Source organism: Channa argus, chromosome 1 (genome assembly GCF_033026475.1).
Source record: "Channa argus isolate prfri chromosome 1, Channa argus male v1.0, whole genome shotgun sequence".
NCBI lineage: Eukaryota > Metazoa > Chordata > Actinopteri > Anabantiformes > Channidae > Channa > Channa argus.
In genome coordinates this window covers 35941572-35956504 of record NC_090197.1, presented here as the reverse complement: position 1 = coordinate 35956504, position 14933 = coordinate 35941572, and the positions used below count along the sequence as shown (strand labels likewise).

At 36.2% G+C, this 14933-nt stretch overlaps 1 protein-coding gene across 5 annotated transcripts in view; it reads right to left on the bottom strand.

Annotated features, from left to right (window-relative positions):
• Nucleotides 1–14933, bottom strand: part of grid1a (glutamate receptor, ionotropic, delta 1a) — a 217858-nt gene that overhangs the window by 76592 nt on the left and 126333 nt on the right. For all 5 annotated transcript variants that reach the window (XM_067516498.1, XM_067516461.1, XM_067516470.1 and 2 more), the window contains one exon: nt 10458–10742. In XM_067516498.1, coding sequence (XP_067372599.1) covers nt 10458–10742 — 285 coding nt within the window. The remainder of the gene's footprint in view (nt 1–10457; nt 10743–14933) is intronic.

Sequence of the window (14933 nt, the reverse complement as noted above, 5' to 3'; positions counted from 1 at the left end):
AAATAAAACTGAAACCAACACAAAGTGGCCTGTAAGTTTTAAAAATTCACAATTGGTGCAGTTTATGAATCCACAGCTTCTTTTCTTGCTCCTTCTATCACTGCCTCGATCAGTCCGTCAGCTTTATTATTATTATTATTATTATTATTATTATTATTATTTCCTCACAGGCTACTGTGTGTCTAACATGTAGTTCAGTGTTGTTTAGAACAGTTTATTTTAAACTAATCTAATCATGAAAACAAATCTGAAGCTGAAGCACCTCACATGTGTTTGTTACAGCAGCTCCTGTTCACCGCTGAGGAGACCATTAGTCTGCTCTCCTGTATATACACAGGAAAATCACTGGTTATAAATGACCAGATCCAAAATATAAATAGAATTTAGTAAAACCTGTATACGTGATTTGGTTTGATGAGTCAAAGACTGTTACTGCTGATTTTAGGGAAACAAATAGCACCTTATGAGGCTGAAAGTGCGCTGTCATTAACATATGAAAAGGAGAGTTTCCATTGGTCAAAGCAGGGACACAGGTACACAGCTGTTAAAGCTCTATCCCTTAAGGTGTGGAAAAACACCAAAACTCAAATACAAACACTCCTTCAACTATGATTCCACCCAGTCTCCTAAAATCTTAACAACCAAATACATTTTTTTGTGTCTCCTCCCATTTCTGTAACCACACAGTCATATTATTAATCTGTTGTAACAGTAAACTATTTAAAGTGCGGTTTATCTGTTATCTCATCACATTTTTCTTGTTTAAGACAAATATAATGAGAGTAAAACAGTGCGAAAACAATTCACATTATCAAATACATTTTTTGCCTTTGTCCTTCATTGTTTTTTATTTTCCCCAGGAGTCGGAAAATATTTCTCGACTCCACCCAGTCTCACCCAGCTGAATATTTTGTGCATTATCAAAATAACCTTATCCCGGTTAAGATTAAAAGACACCAGCAGGCTACAGTCATTCCCAGTTTTTCATTCGATTGATGTGTTCACATAAACAGGGATAAAGTGATACAACACTGCGTATATGGCTCATTATTCTTTTATAGGGAAGGCTTTGAAACCAGGAACCAGGTGCTGTAACTTTGAGTGTAAGCTGGGCACCACCTGCAGACGGTATACTGTAATCACATGCCATCCTGCGAAACAAGAGACGAGCAATCGCAGTAAGAGCGACAAACTCACGAGGTGGAGACCAAGATTGGTTAACTTAGACAGACCTGCCTAGGAGGTCTAAGTTAACATGGGGCATCACAGGAACCCTCTGATGCTGTTTGTGCTCTCCTGCTTATGATAAAATGACAAGGCAGTTTTACAGAAGCCGTTGTTTGCAGATAATCTATCAACTGTCCATTCTCCTCCACAAAATCGATAGCTGGCTTCCTTTTGCATACACACAAAGGTGAGTACCATGGAAGCATACCTTCAGTGGCATTAAGAAGGCAGCTGATAACATATTGCAAACCTTTTAAACAGGACTAGGAGTGTCTAGTGGCTCTGTGAAGTTGTACTACATGCTAGGAATGATAATGCTAAGATGCTAATTTGTAGCAGGTTTGTTGTTTACATCTAATATGTCAAATTAGTTTAGCATGTTTGTATTCTGATATTTGCCAATTTACAATACAGTACATAAAGTACATCTGAGGTTAAATACCAACGGCATCATAGTATTGGACCAATTACAATTGTGAGTTAGTATTGGTGCTCGATGGGACGTCAGGGGATGACCAAAGTGATAACGATGCATCCTTAGATAAACATGATGATTGTCTACCAAAATAGTTATAAACCTATTCACTTAATGTGGAAATGCTTCACTGAAAGTCACAAATATTAAGCTTACCGTGGTGCTAGAACTCTTTTACATTTTTCCTCATATCCTTTATACAATATGAATGACTATCAAATTTCACAACAATCCATTCAATAGATTTTTTCTTATTTCATAGAACTAAACGTATTCCTTTCCAGAGGAAGCCCAGTAGGCCTTAACCTGTCAGCACCATGCATGTATCTACAAAATGCATACCATGGCATCCAATAGTTCAGTAAGCCAATACTAAGTTTTCATATTTGCATCAATTGATATGTAACATTGCCATGATATGCTATGTAACCACATAGAACATGAAAAAAGAAATTAAAATAACACCACATCTTTCAATTCACTGCAGGAACACAACCACTGCAGATTCAGGCAATGTCATTTAAATGCAGCCAATAGACAACAGCAAACAGTTGTCTGTGCATCAAAGTTAGCAGTCTGTTCAATTTGAATGCCTGCACTGCACAAGAACCACATGGTCCCCAGCAGCAAAGTGAGAGCTTTGCTGTCAAGAAGTTTGTTTTTCAGTGGGAGAAATGAACTTTCTTGGCCTTGACATGTGCTGGACCTATTTTGTCCTTTTAAAATAAAAAGCTGAGGCATTAGACTTCCCTTCAGCGCTGTCAGAGAGCATGGCCTAAATCAACAACAGTAAGACTGAATGAAACAAACAACCAAAAAGTATTGGCTTTAAAAAAATGTTACTGATGAGAAAAAAAAGAATGAAGGGGACAGAGAAGAAGAAAAACAAAATAGGACAAAACACATCTAAAGAAGAGAAAAAAGCTAAAGGGTCTTTTGGTTAGCAATGGGCTCTTATGGGATTATCGTATAATTTTGTTTTCCCTTATTTGCCTGAAGTCACAAAAGGGAAAAACACATAGGAATGTTTTGAAGTTGAAATACATTGTTGTCTTGCTTCCTACAAAGCTGCAGTAGTATAAAAATAAGGTAATTTCTGCTGCTTGTGAAAGAAATTATGGAGGCTCACAACATAGAATCAAATTATGTGTTGCAAATGTACAATGACAAATTGAACTAGAACAGGTGACGTCTTCTAAGTTGTTTACATAATGTGCTTTTTATTCAGATGATGCATTGGAGGAGACTAGAATAAATTGGCTTCCCTGACACACTTCATTACACTGAGTTACCCTTGGCCCCCAGGTCAGGGAAGCCAGCTGTTTAAACTATGTTAAAACACAAAAACACACCCTAGACTTTCTAATTGCAGTGTCTGCTGTTGCTCTGATCATCCAAAAAGTATTAAAGAAAAATCATAGATGATATTAATACTATATTTTGGGGGAAGTTCTAAGTGTATAATGCTACATGCAAATATGTGCTCTATGTTTTCTAACATATTCTTTTAGAAAGTAATACGCCATTAGCAAATTGATGAAGCAGCAGTTGAACAAATCATTCTTATCACAGCACATGCAGAAATTCATCCCACAAAGTTCACTTTCACATTACATGTTCAGTAAAGTCGTTCTTGGTGATGTAATCATGCTCCTTATGAATATGCAAATTAAACATCTCCTTTCCAGCTTGTTCATTCTAACTGTTCATTTTTCTGCAAGTTATTTATATTCAAAAATTGTTCAGTCATTCAGAAAATCTGATTAAGCCTGAACAAAAAAAATCCCTTGGCGGTGTTTGCAACAATGTACAGTCCAAGGTTTTACTGTAAATGTTAAATGGTTAAATAATGCCTCAATATCCGATTTACAGTACATGAGCCAGTGACTCATGGTTTATTCTCATATTGTTTTTTTTTTTTTTTTAGATTGAAAAAGCAACGTTGTGTTACAGGGCTTCTGCATGTAGAAGCCCTGAAACAATGGAAAGAATTTTTATACCAGACACGTTTGACTCCTACCAGTCAAATTTCAGTAAGAGTTATTGTTAATAAGGCCAACACATTGTAGACCTATGCTGATAATATAACGAAAACATCAATTTGCAAAAAATTGAAGCATAAACTGTAACAACTGAATATGAAGCTCAGCATTAACTGCAGCTTTAAATCCAGGCTAAGAAATACGTGTAAGCTTGAACATCTACCTGTAAGTACTATTTTATATTCTCTCCTTTCATTATGCCATTGTTGTCTGCTGCCTACTTAAATGTAAAAGTATCCAATATGTAGAAATAATTAGCAGCAACAAAGCTCATATGGTACCAAACATCTACACCTGCAAACCAACCTTAACATGAGCAATCAGACTATTCTTACCGTACAGCATGTGAATATTACTCATAATGGGTATTGCAACATATTGTATATCTTGTCCTAACGCTTAGTTCTTTCTACAATATAAAAACTGGGGTTGTGCTTTATAGTTCAAGTGTCCAGTATTATGCAACCTACTAGGTTAGAAAAATAAGTGTGCAAAGACTTAAAACGCTCTTGAAGTTCACAGTTCCATGCAGTTATAAATAAAAATGTTACTGTAGCCACTGGTTCACGGTCCTTTACACTGAAAGCATTTAATTATAAAAACACTATGTGGGATAGTATATAATGAAAGATCTAATGGGCAATGCAATATCTTGTCACAAACGTGTGTCACTATTGACTGAAATACAAAAAAAGGTGGGCGTGATTTGAATGTTTTTAAATTAAATAGGTGAGGCAGGCAAAACAAATAGTGAGGGTGAAAGTGTAGATGCTGATTCTGATCAGCAAGCTGTTTTTTTTAATACAATTTACCTAACTGGCTAATAGAAACCCTGTTGTGTTCTTCTACTGAAATATACTGTATAAAAAACATGGCAAAGCAATATAACTATATAACAATATAACAGTACAGGTATTCTTTTCCGGATCATAACCGTTAACTTGTACAACTTGTTGATTTGCTTAAAGTACTTGCACTGGCTCACATAGTGTGATTGGCAAGAAGCTAAAAAAATAAATAAATAAATAAAGTAATTTTACTAGAAATAACAGACTTTAGTTTTTTTTTGCAAACAAATCAGAAAACCAAAAGATTATATTTCATGTTCTCAAATAATTTACTTTTCTGGTTTACTTTATCTTAGCAAAAATAACATTTTGGGGTTTTGGGCTGTTAGCTGCTTAAAATGAGAACCCAAATATATTGAATTGAGCTTAAGTAAATTCCGAAAGGAATTTCAAACATTTTATGGCCACACAGGTCAGGGAGTAAGAATAATACTATTTTATAATGAAAATAATTGGTTTTAGTTCAGTGGACCTAATGTAAAAGTTCTGTACTGCCATAATAAGAGAATATGACAAATATCACAAGGGGAACTTTCCTGGCGAAGAGGATGTCATTATGTTGTACTTCCTGCCCTTTTCGTGCTAAAGATAGACAGCTGAAAAGAAAAAGTTAAAAAAGCTTTGACAGTCCACAAAGAACCTGATCAGAGCTCTTGTGCAGTGAGTATAGTTACATAATCTCATTTCTGCTCTTTATCAGATTTGACAGTATATGTTGAAGCATATCTGTGACATTCTAAACTTGTGCATCTAAAATTTTAGCAGTGACAGGAATGGGAGAAGCAGCAGCAACAATTTCTAAGCAGCTACCAGGCAATTGTAAATCGAAAAAAATATCAACAGGTTTGTATTAGTAAACTAGAAAAGGCAATTTCCAAGGAAATTACGTGGGAGAGCTGTTAAGTCGCCCGGTAGAGGCCGACCGCTCAGAAGCTGCTGAGAGCAGAGGCGTTTGTATGTTCAAAGCCGCAAACGCTGAAGAGAGATAAATACAAACAAAAAGAGAAGAAGATGACAAGAAAAAGAAAAAATCCAAAATCCCAGGAAAAGTTGAATTCAGAAAAGAAAAAAAGTAGAAAGTAACAATGGAGGAAGTAAATAAGTAAAAAGTTGATATTTAAAGTGTAAAGAAACAGAAAAAGAAGCAAAGTAAAAAGTTCCTATTGAAAGTGTAAAGAAAAAAGTAAGAAGTGAAAAAGCAACAACTTGATTAACAAAAGTGGAAAGAAGTCGTAAGAAACAAAGGAAAAGGTAAATATTCCCAAAGTTAAAAGAAACAAAAAAAGAAGCAAAGTAAAAAAGTTGCTATTAAAGTGTAAAGAAAAAAGCTAGAAGTAACTACTTAGAAATGAAGGAACCATTTTAATGCTGAAAAACTGTTAAAAAGTTGAAAAGAGCTTTTAATTTGAAAGTGTGTTTCCTGTCTGTGTGGTAGTTTGTGTGTCCACTGTAGGGAGACTTCAAAACAAACTTATTTTAGCATTTAAATGCTAAATAATTAAAATAAGAATGATAAAAGGCTTTTATTTTGAAAGTGTTTCCTGTCTGTGAGGGTGTGTGTAGGGAAACTTCACCACAAAGTCATTTTAGCATTTAAATGCTAAAAAGTGGATAAAATATTATGAAAGGCTTTTATTTTGAAAGGGTATTTCCTGTCTGTGAGGGTGTGTGTCTGTGTGTGTCTCCACTGTGTATGTTGAGGGAGAAAAACTCAGGTAAAGTGTGTGGACACAGCTCTGAGGCTGATTACATGACGTCATGCAGCTGTGTCCGTTACCATGACAATGACTGCTGCCCGCCTGCTGAGTCATGTGAGCCAAATGCAAAGGCAGGCTGGAAAAGTGCTGAGACTATGCCTCGCAAAATGCTCAAAATATGAAAAAGTATTAGTCCTATCGAAACAATTCAAAAACTGTGAGTGACAAAAGGCTTCAATGAACACACTGATGTACTTTATTTGAAGATACTCCATAAAATGAAGGCGTGGTGGCAATTTTAAAACAGCCCCCCGTTTGTGATTTGATTAGAATTTAAGAACCTCTGTTATAATGGGCTCCAATGGGAGTTTCAGCCGGCACTCTCTCTGCTTCTGGACACTTGGAGAAAGAACCGTCAGTCCTGTCACTATGAGAGTTACATTTACTGAAAGAAGACAAAAATACCTACATTCTGATGTATAGTTTGTTTATGTAAGATTAAAGTTGACTGAAGGAAAGAAGGAAAAGAAGGAAAAAAGTTGCTAAAAGTGGAAGCTGAAAAGTTAGAGTGCGTGTGATGTCACCCACTCTAGCTGCTCCAACATTCCGCAATACACACTAATGGAAAAGTTGAAAAAGCTCCAAAAGTTGCCTAAAACTAAAACTGCGATTATTCAAAAAGTATAAAAGATAGAAAGAAGCTGATCCACCCAGAAAAAGTTGAAAGGGACTAGACCCGTATAAACTTTAAATGAAGTTTCTACTCCAAAGTATGACGACACAAGAGGCAGATGAAAAGTGGCAAGTTGAAGGGAAATTTTAAGTGCCTTCCATTCATTTTCTATGGGAAAAAAAGTTCATAAAAAGTGAAATATAATAAAAAGTATAAAAGTTATTAATGAGAAAAGTAATACCACCCCTGTCCTAAAAGGGACCTACGTTTAGGAAGTGGAACGAAGTTTCTACGACAAACCGTCTAGGACTAGATAGCGACCGAAAAACGAGCTATAATAATAATAATAATAATAATAATAATAATAATAAAGAAAAGGATCTCAATAGTGTGAGAGCTGTGCTTACAGCTCTCCCACTAATAAGTCATATATTTCATGTTTTTACTTATCTTTTTGATTAACTGACCAACGACTCCTCAAATAGATGACCACCTGATAATCCTTGAAAGAGGAAATAAGTTGCTTAACATCAGTTAGAGAAGGTATTAAACAGACTTCACTTTTTTGAAAGATTGTCAAAAGGAAGAAAAATGTGCTAAAATATTTTTAAATATAAATTGGAACTTTGGCACAATTTGTGTGACACTTATTTACCCAACTGACATAAATTCTAGTCACAGTTTGAAATGTGTATTCGTCTATAAAGTTTAGTCTGTTACTGAACCAGCAACAAAGCATCAGAAGCCAAACAGTTTTGACTGATATGTTACATTATTATTACAGGATTATAATTACTCAGCATGGTTTGATTTATCGCCACAATAAAAAGTAACACTAATGGCAGCATAATGGGGACACTGTGATGCAATCTGTAAAACTATTGTATACAGGAATGTGCTACTAATCACAAACAAAACTATATGGCATTGCAACAAAGTTGGATTGTGAACTAATTATTTATGCTCAGACAATTTTCACTTCGTGCACCAGTCATAAATCAATCAAATCAATCAATCAACTACAAGACTAAAATAACAAAATAGCAAAACTTGGATTACCAGTGATTAAAAAGTAAAACTTGAGTGCCAAGTTAAACAACACAGGTAATGGTATACAACTCCCAGGGCAGAGGCACATATTACCACTTTCCATGGTCAGTTAGAGTGTTATTAAAAAGGTTTGCCACATTTGCTAAACCTCTGTCGCCATATTTGGATCATTAAAACTAATTATTACTTACTGGTCCAACAGCAAAAAAACGTAACCTCCACATCTGTCTTGTATCCTCTGAGTGCTTGTAACCAAGCACTTACTTGTCTGATATTACTTTCTGTCTCTTCTCTCTTTTTCTTATTATCATTTTTTCAAACGTTGCCTTCTTACCAAAGTCTATTTGCCATGGTACACATAACCATGGACTGCATGAATGTATTTTGTATTTGAGAATACAGAGTTGCATTCCGCAGTATCAGAGGATTCCGGCCTGCTGTAGCAGCCTGCTGTTTCCTTGAAAAAAATGGCTGCATATTTTTAAGTATCTAAAATTGAGATGTTTTTTCTAAAAATGTACATTTCTGAATCAGTTTAGGTAACATTGTTAAAGACAGTAAACACTTCACATCACATTTATGATAAATTAAATAATACCACAAACAAAAGGAGGAATATGCTGCAGCTGTCCGTTCCTACTCTCACATATTAAGGATAAATTAATTAGGGGTCAACACACATTTATAGACTTCTCTCTAGGCACTTGTATGGGTCATAGTAATTCTGCTTCATGACAAGCACCTTGGGTATGTTGACTGTTCTGTGAGGAGGATCCTAATTAGCTGTTACATTCCTAATTAAACAAGTGAAGCCCCAATGTAAATGGCACATGATTTAGGAGACATAAAAAAGGCAAATTATATTAGAACTACTATTCCCATCCATTATTTCATCACCACTACTGCCTTGTTGAGTCTTCATGCCTTACATATGAAATCCCTCCCAGAGCACTTCCAATTTAGGGCAACAATGCACTGTACTTGGTGAAATGTTAAACAAAATGTTGACAGGAAATACAGACACACAGCTAGTTAGATACAGACCATCAAATCATTACTGAATGGGTCCAAGAGGTCGGGGGCCACTTGGCCAGAGCCACTGAAAAAAGGGAGTGCAAAAATGAAAACAAACCATTAAAAGGACTAAAAAAAGAAAAAAAAAGACCAAAAAGAGACCCTCTGGGTTGGGAAATAGACATAAAGAAGCATAAAGACACAAAAAAAGGCCAAAAAGAGAAACAAAGTGATGACAAATTACATGATCGCTTCATTTGTTGTTGTTTTGTGTCCCTTTTAGTCCGGGGGGGCTTTCAACGGTCTGTGCCTAGGGGCCCATTTTCTCATAATCCACCCATGGATGCAGACAAAAAAGGCTTTAAAAAAAAAAAAGGTTTTAGAGCAAGACAGCCAGTCACACAAACAGAACTTTTTAATCTGATAGACACAGAAAGTGAGAGAGTAGGGTAGAAAAACAGCTCTTAGGACACACATACCAAAAAAAAAAAACGTAACAGCTAGTTAAGAACAACAGAGCTTCCTCAATAGCGGAATTCTAATTGATCCAACTGCATTTTGAGAGTTGACTTTTTCCAAAGAGCCAATGTCAGAAAACGTTCAAAGACAGGTATGTGTTTGAACAAACCACCATGTCACATAAATTTAAAGGAAGCACTGAGATTGGCTGTATAGTCAAAACTGAGGAGTGGAAAATTATATTGGGGTCGTGGGTGGTCATCCTCCCCTGAGGGGTTGCTATCCTATACTCTACATTAACTGTAGCTTAGCTATACTGAAGAAATAAAAAAGATTTACAATCTCTTCTAGATTGCACTCTTTCACATAGTAAAAATATTAGCCAGCAATCGCAAAGGATCATCTGAGGAATGCCAATGCAGAAATACTCTTGCTTTATCATTTAGCCCCTGTATTTCCTTGCCAATCACTCCTCAATCCAAAATCCTTTGACTTTTGCCAAATGTGGGTCAAGAAAGGTCCGGTCCACTGGGGTGTCGTGATGAGAATAATAAAGCAAAAGTGAAAAACATCTGAGAGTATTTAAAGTACTGGTGGGACGCGCTCTAATTCTCTAGTGCCACAATTGAGCCAATTAGACTCAAATATGTCTGTTCATGATGATGCTGCTAATGGTGAATGCAATGATGAAATCTTGTTTTTCCCCACTTTTACCACTGAACTTTGATTTATTTTTAACAGCGTGCACATACAATATGTGTATGCATCTATGTGTGGGTGCTTTTAATCCTTCATCTTCGTTCGAACTTTGTGTATTTCTTCAGCATATATTTTTACTGTTAATGTGGCTTAACTTTAGCAGCAGCCTCATCTCCCCTGACAGTGAAGAAAGTGCTGAGATCACCCTACATGTAAACATGATATTTATAGGATACAATTAGGCATCAGTTGGTCCTTTTTGTTTTAACTCACCATAGTCGCTCTCATAAAAGATGATGAACTTCTGCCAGTGCAGTTCAGACACAAGGGTGAGTAGGACGTCACTTATTCGAACAGGCGGACGAGCAGCCAATGTGTAGCTCTCTCCGTCTGGGCTGGGGTTGAGCTGGCAGGCCGTTCGGGGAGCACCATCCCCGTTTCTCTGGATGAAAAGGTGGGGGATGTGCATTGCATCGGTCAGAGACTGCAGGGCACTTGCGGCTGCACACCCCGTGGATGTGACCAGAGCAAGGATCCCCTGGTTCATCAATTCACATGCTGGATGGAACAAAAAAGAAATGGAAAAGTTGTGAGTAAAGCAACAAGAGTAAAGAAACAAAAAATGCAAGTTGAAAGAGCATGAACAAAGAAATAAAACAGGTTAAAATAGGGTCAGGAAAAGAAAAGAGGAGAAACAATGAAACAAAACATGGTTAGACACAATTGGACACAATTTAAATATATATATATATTTTTTTTAAAGAATTGTTTTAGGCACCAAGAATGCTGCACATTATTCAAAAAATAGTTCTCAACTGGGCTCAACAATTCAAGATGATTCTTTGTCTATCCTACTTAGGATCATGCCTGAGCCTCTGCAGATTACAGAAAGGAGGGCTTGGTATGGAAGTTGTATTGTAATGTGTAGATGAAAGAATCGGTAGGGGGCATCCTCAAATCCTTGTCCCCAGACAAAAATGAGACAGCTTTAGGAGTCAGTGTGGTAAAACACTGAGCGCCATATAAGCGGACCATTTACCAGATGCAATTGAGTGGAGAGAATCTATACCAAATAAAAACACATGGGGTGGCTGTAGCTCAGTTGGTAGAGCAGTGGTTTCAACGCCTGGTTTCATGTCGAGGGGTTCTTGAGCAAGACACTGAGCCCTACTATATATACTTAAGTTTATTCTACCTACTTGTAAGTCACTTTGAATAAAAGAATCTGCTAAATTACTAATATATAAAAATCAAGAATATTATAGTGGGATAAAGAAGTCTAGAAGGAAAATTATGCTTCCCATGTGTCTGAACCAAAGATTGTGCCACGCACCCTTTGGTTTCTCTCTTTCATGTACAAGTAAAAAATAAATCTGTAAACAAGCACAGAATAAAAATGCAGATACATGTTTTGGGTCTTAACATGCCAACATTTTTATTTGCATATGTAATTGGGCAAAACCCGTTTTAGATCCTCTTTAGATAAGTCATGTGTCTGCTGGGATAAAATATCAAATATCTTTAAAATATGAAAATGCCAACTTTTACATCACTGATATGTCTGAAATTGATGGGCAAATCTGTTCTGAGTGGTGCTAAATATTTAATGACAGCCCATAGATTTTGAGGTTGGAGTGAACTTGACTGTTAGGCATTTACTGTATTACTTTGCTCTTCAGATTATCTGACAGTGGATCAATAACCTAAAAAGAATGACCGAATCAACCACAATGACAATGTGTAAAAAGCACAATAAAGATAGCCGTTATATCTTTTCCATCACAGAAAGGAAATACTATGAAAAAGATTTAGCAAACATTTTAACACTATGTGTAAAGACTTTTTTTTTTTTTTTAACTTGGACAAAGAAATGAATAAGAGCTTTTATTATTCCTCAGCAGAAAACAGTGATGCTAATTTCAGAGTCATGGGTTTAACACACAACCCAAAACTAACTGAATTGAATCAGGCAATTTTCACAAGATACGAAATATATTGTAAACCAATATTACTTTCTGAGTTGAAGTCACAGCTTATATTAATATATTATATTTTACTCTATACTTTTCATCTAATGTACTTGCAACCTCTCTAAGGTGACATGATGCAAAACACAGAAATAGGCAATTAGCAGGAGATAGGAAGTGACGCGAAAAAAAAGTGCATTTAAAATTTTGGTTCTGTCTCTGTTATACGCTGCATTATCTCTTACTACAGGGATCCTTTAATTTTGCATGTGACAAAAGTCAGGACTTAAAATTAAAGTCACTATTTCTCACACAGCAGGGTTCTTATAATCTTAGCACTGGTCAAAACAGCAATTAAATGTACTCTCTTTGCATTCTATTATACCAGCTAATTCAAATTTAGGACACAAAGACCGTATTACCTCTGCAGGCCATAGAGCACATATCATCACACACCCACTTTCTATTAAGCATTATAGGAAGTGGAATAAGCTTGCACAACATGAACTTATAAAATGCACACATATAGTAGCATGAAGTTAAACACATTTGGAGAGTCATTAGTGAGGAGGCAAAAGGTCTGACATGGAGGAGTACGGAGCAGAGGAAAAGAAGGACGATAAGGGGGGTTGGGGTTCAATCAATGGGGCCATGCTGGAAAAGTGTGTCTGTGTGCTAATATACTGTATGGCCGTGGGACTGGACTATTAATGTGACAAATGACAATTTCATCTTCTGACTGCAAGCACAGGACTACATTAAGACATTGTAACTTAGGAGAAAGGGAGTAAGTACAATTGAGTGAAAGCATTTGGATCCCCATACATTAAATTGTATATAATGAAAGGAAGACATACTAAAATTATTATCAATAACTTTAAAAAGAAAATTCACACAAGAAAAATATGCAAGGGCAGTTTCAAGCTTCTTGCTCAGCAACAAAACAGAGGCATTAGGGGAAACAGCGGAAGACCTCAAAAGTGGTAAACCCTAACAAGAGACTCGAAAACGCATTTACAGACAACAGTACCAATTGTAAAGATCATAATTCAGAATTGGAAGAAACATAGACACACGGACTCTTCTAAAATATGGATAACTAAGTAAGAATCAAAAACAAACAGCAGGGCAACTGACTGACTGGACTGAAAGTCCACACCTTCACAGGTCTCACAAGTCTGGATTGTCTGGAAGAAAAACATGCTTGGAGGCTTGCTTATGTTTTGGGGCTATATGTCATTATCAGACACTGGGCCTCTGCATAAAGGCGAACAAAGATTGAATGCAATCCAATATAAAAAGATTTTAAAGCCACGGCTACTATCATTGGTCCAAAGCTAAAAATAAAGTGGCAGTGGATCCTTCAATAACACAACCATCCGAAGCACAAAGCAAAGTGAACTCACGGATGGTTTAAAAAGAATAAGGTGAATATTTTCCTGTCGTCTTACCAGTCTCCAAATATCATTATAAAACCTGTGAATAGATTTAAAAGAAGGCTCTACATGGCCAACAAATAAGCAGTCTTGTAGACATGGAACAATTATGCCATGGAGAATGGACTTAAATTACACCACTTCACTAAAAGGAAACAATCGCTGCTCAGAAAACCAAAAGAGGTTGGAAGAAGTTATAAAGACAAAGTAAGTACATACAATGTATCAAAGAACATTTTATAAAAAGGAGGATGGAAACCTTTGCATAGATATAATTATTTTACTATAGCTTTATTTTGTTCATACTCACCTTTGACCAGGTTTTCTTAGGGTCAATGATGAACAGTTGTACTAGCTTAATGTGCATTAAATATTGTGTGAATGAAAAAACAACTTCTTGCGGTTTTAAAGTAAGGGAATGAAAAGTTTTGCACTCAGTTGTAAATAACATACTGAGGTGGAGTGGGAAAGAAGAAATGTCAGACACCTGAGGTAGAGGGAGATCCACTGTAGTTACTCTAGTTGTAGTTGAACAAGAAACAGTACGGAACGGGAAGCAACAAGGAGAAGAGTGCAAGAGAAATAATGCATATTTTTAGCATTTTGAATGAACGCTCAGGAGAGTGCAAGAAACAGTATGAGCTTCTCCAAAACAGAAACTATTGTTTATATGGATGCATGGGGGACAGAAAGAGAGAAAGCTAACCTGTACAGCAAGGTACTTGGCATATATTCTATAGTACAACATAAAATGCTAATTCTCTGCTCTGTAAGACGTCATGGGATTGACAATAATACAAATCTAGAGTATGGTTTATCACCGGCACAATGTCTAAACGTGTCAGTTGGCAGCAATGAGCTGTGTACTATGCACTGGAACTGGAGTCAAGTCTCTTGAGAGTTGTTGGTTCCCGGTTGACGTCCTCTCATATGTAACCAACTCACTCTAAATCTTACATCTCTGTCTGGACTGGATTTTAAAGATGGTGACTGTACTAATTTATACATAAATTACAGATGAAACTAGTGGTTTAATCCAGTGGTTACCAACCCTGATCCTCAGGGACACTTTTAAGTGGAACACTGAGGTTTCCGATTATTTGAACGGAAAACATTAGTAGCCAAGGTGATGTAAGCATGATCTGCTTGCTGCCTAAAAATACAAAACGATCAAGTTAATTTGTGAATCTTTGCATGTTTATTCTAATCAATAGAAAATGTGGTTGAAATGATTTGCAGCCTTTATTTTGCAGTTGAAGTACTGTTATTGCTGGTGTTTTTAAATTTACTGCACTCTCTCATTCATAATTAATTTCAATCCCATCTGCTAGTGCAAGAATAATTAC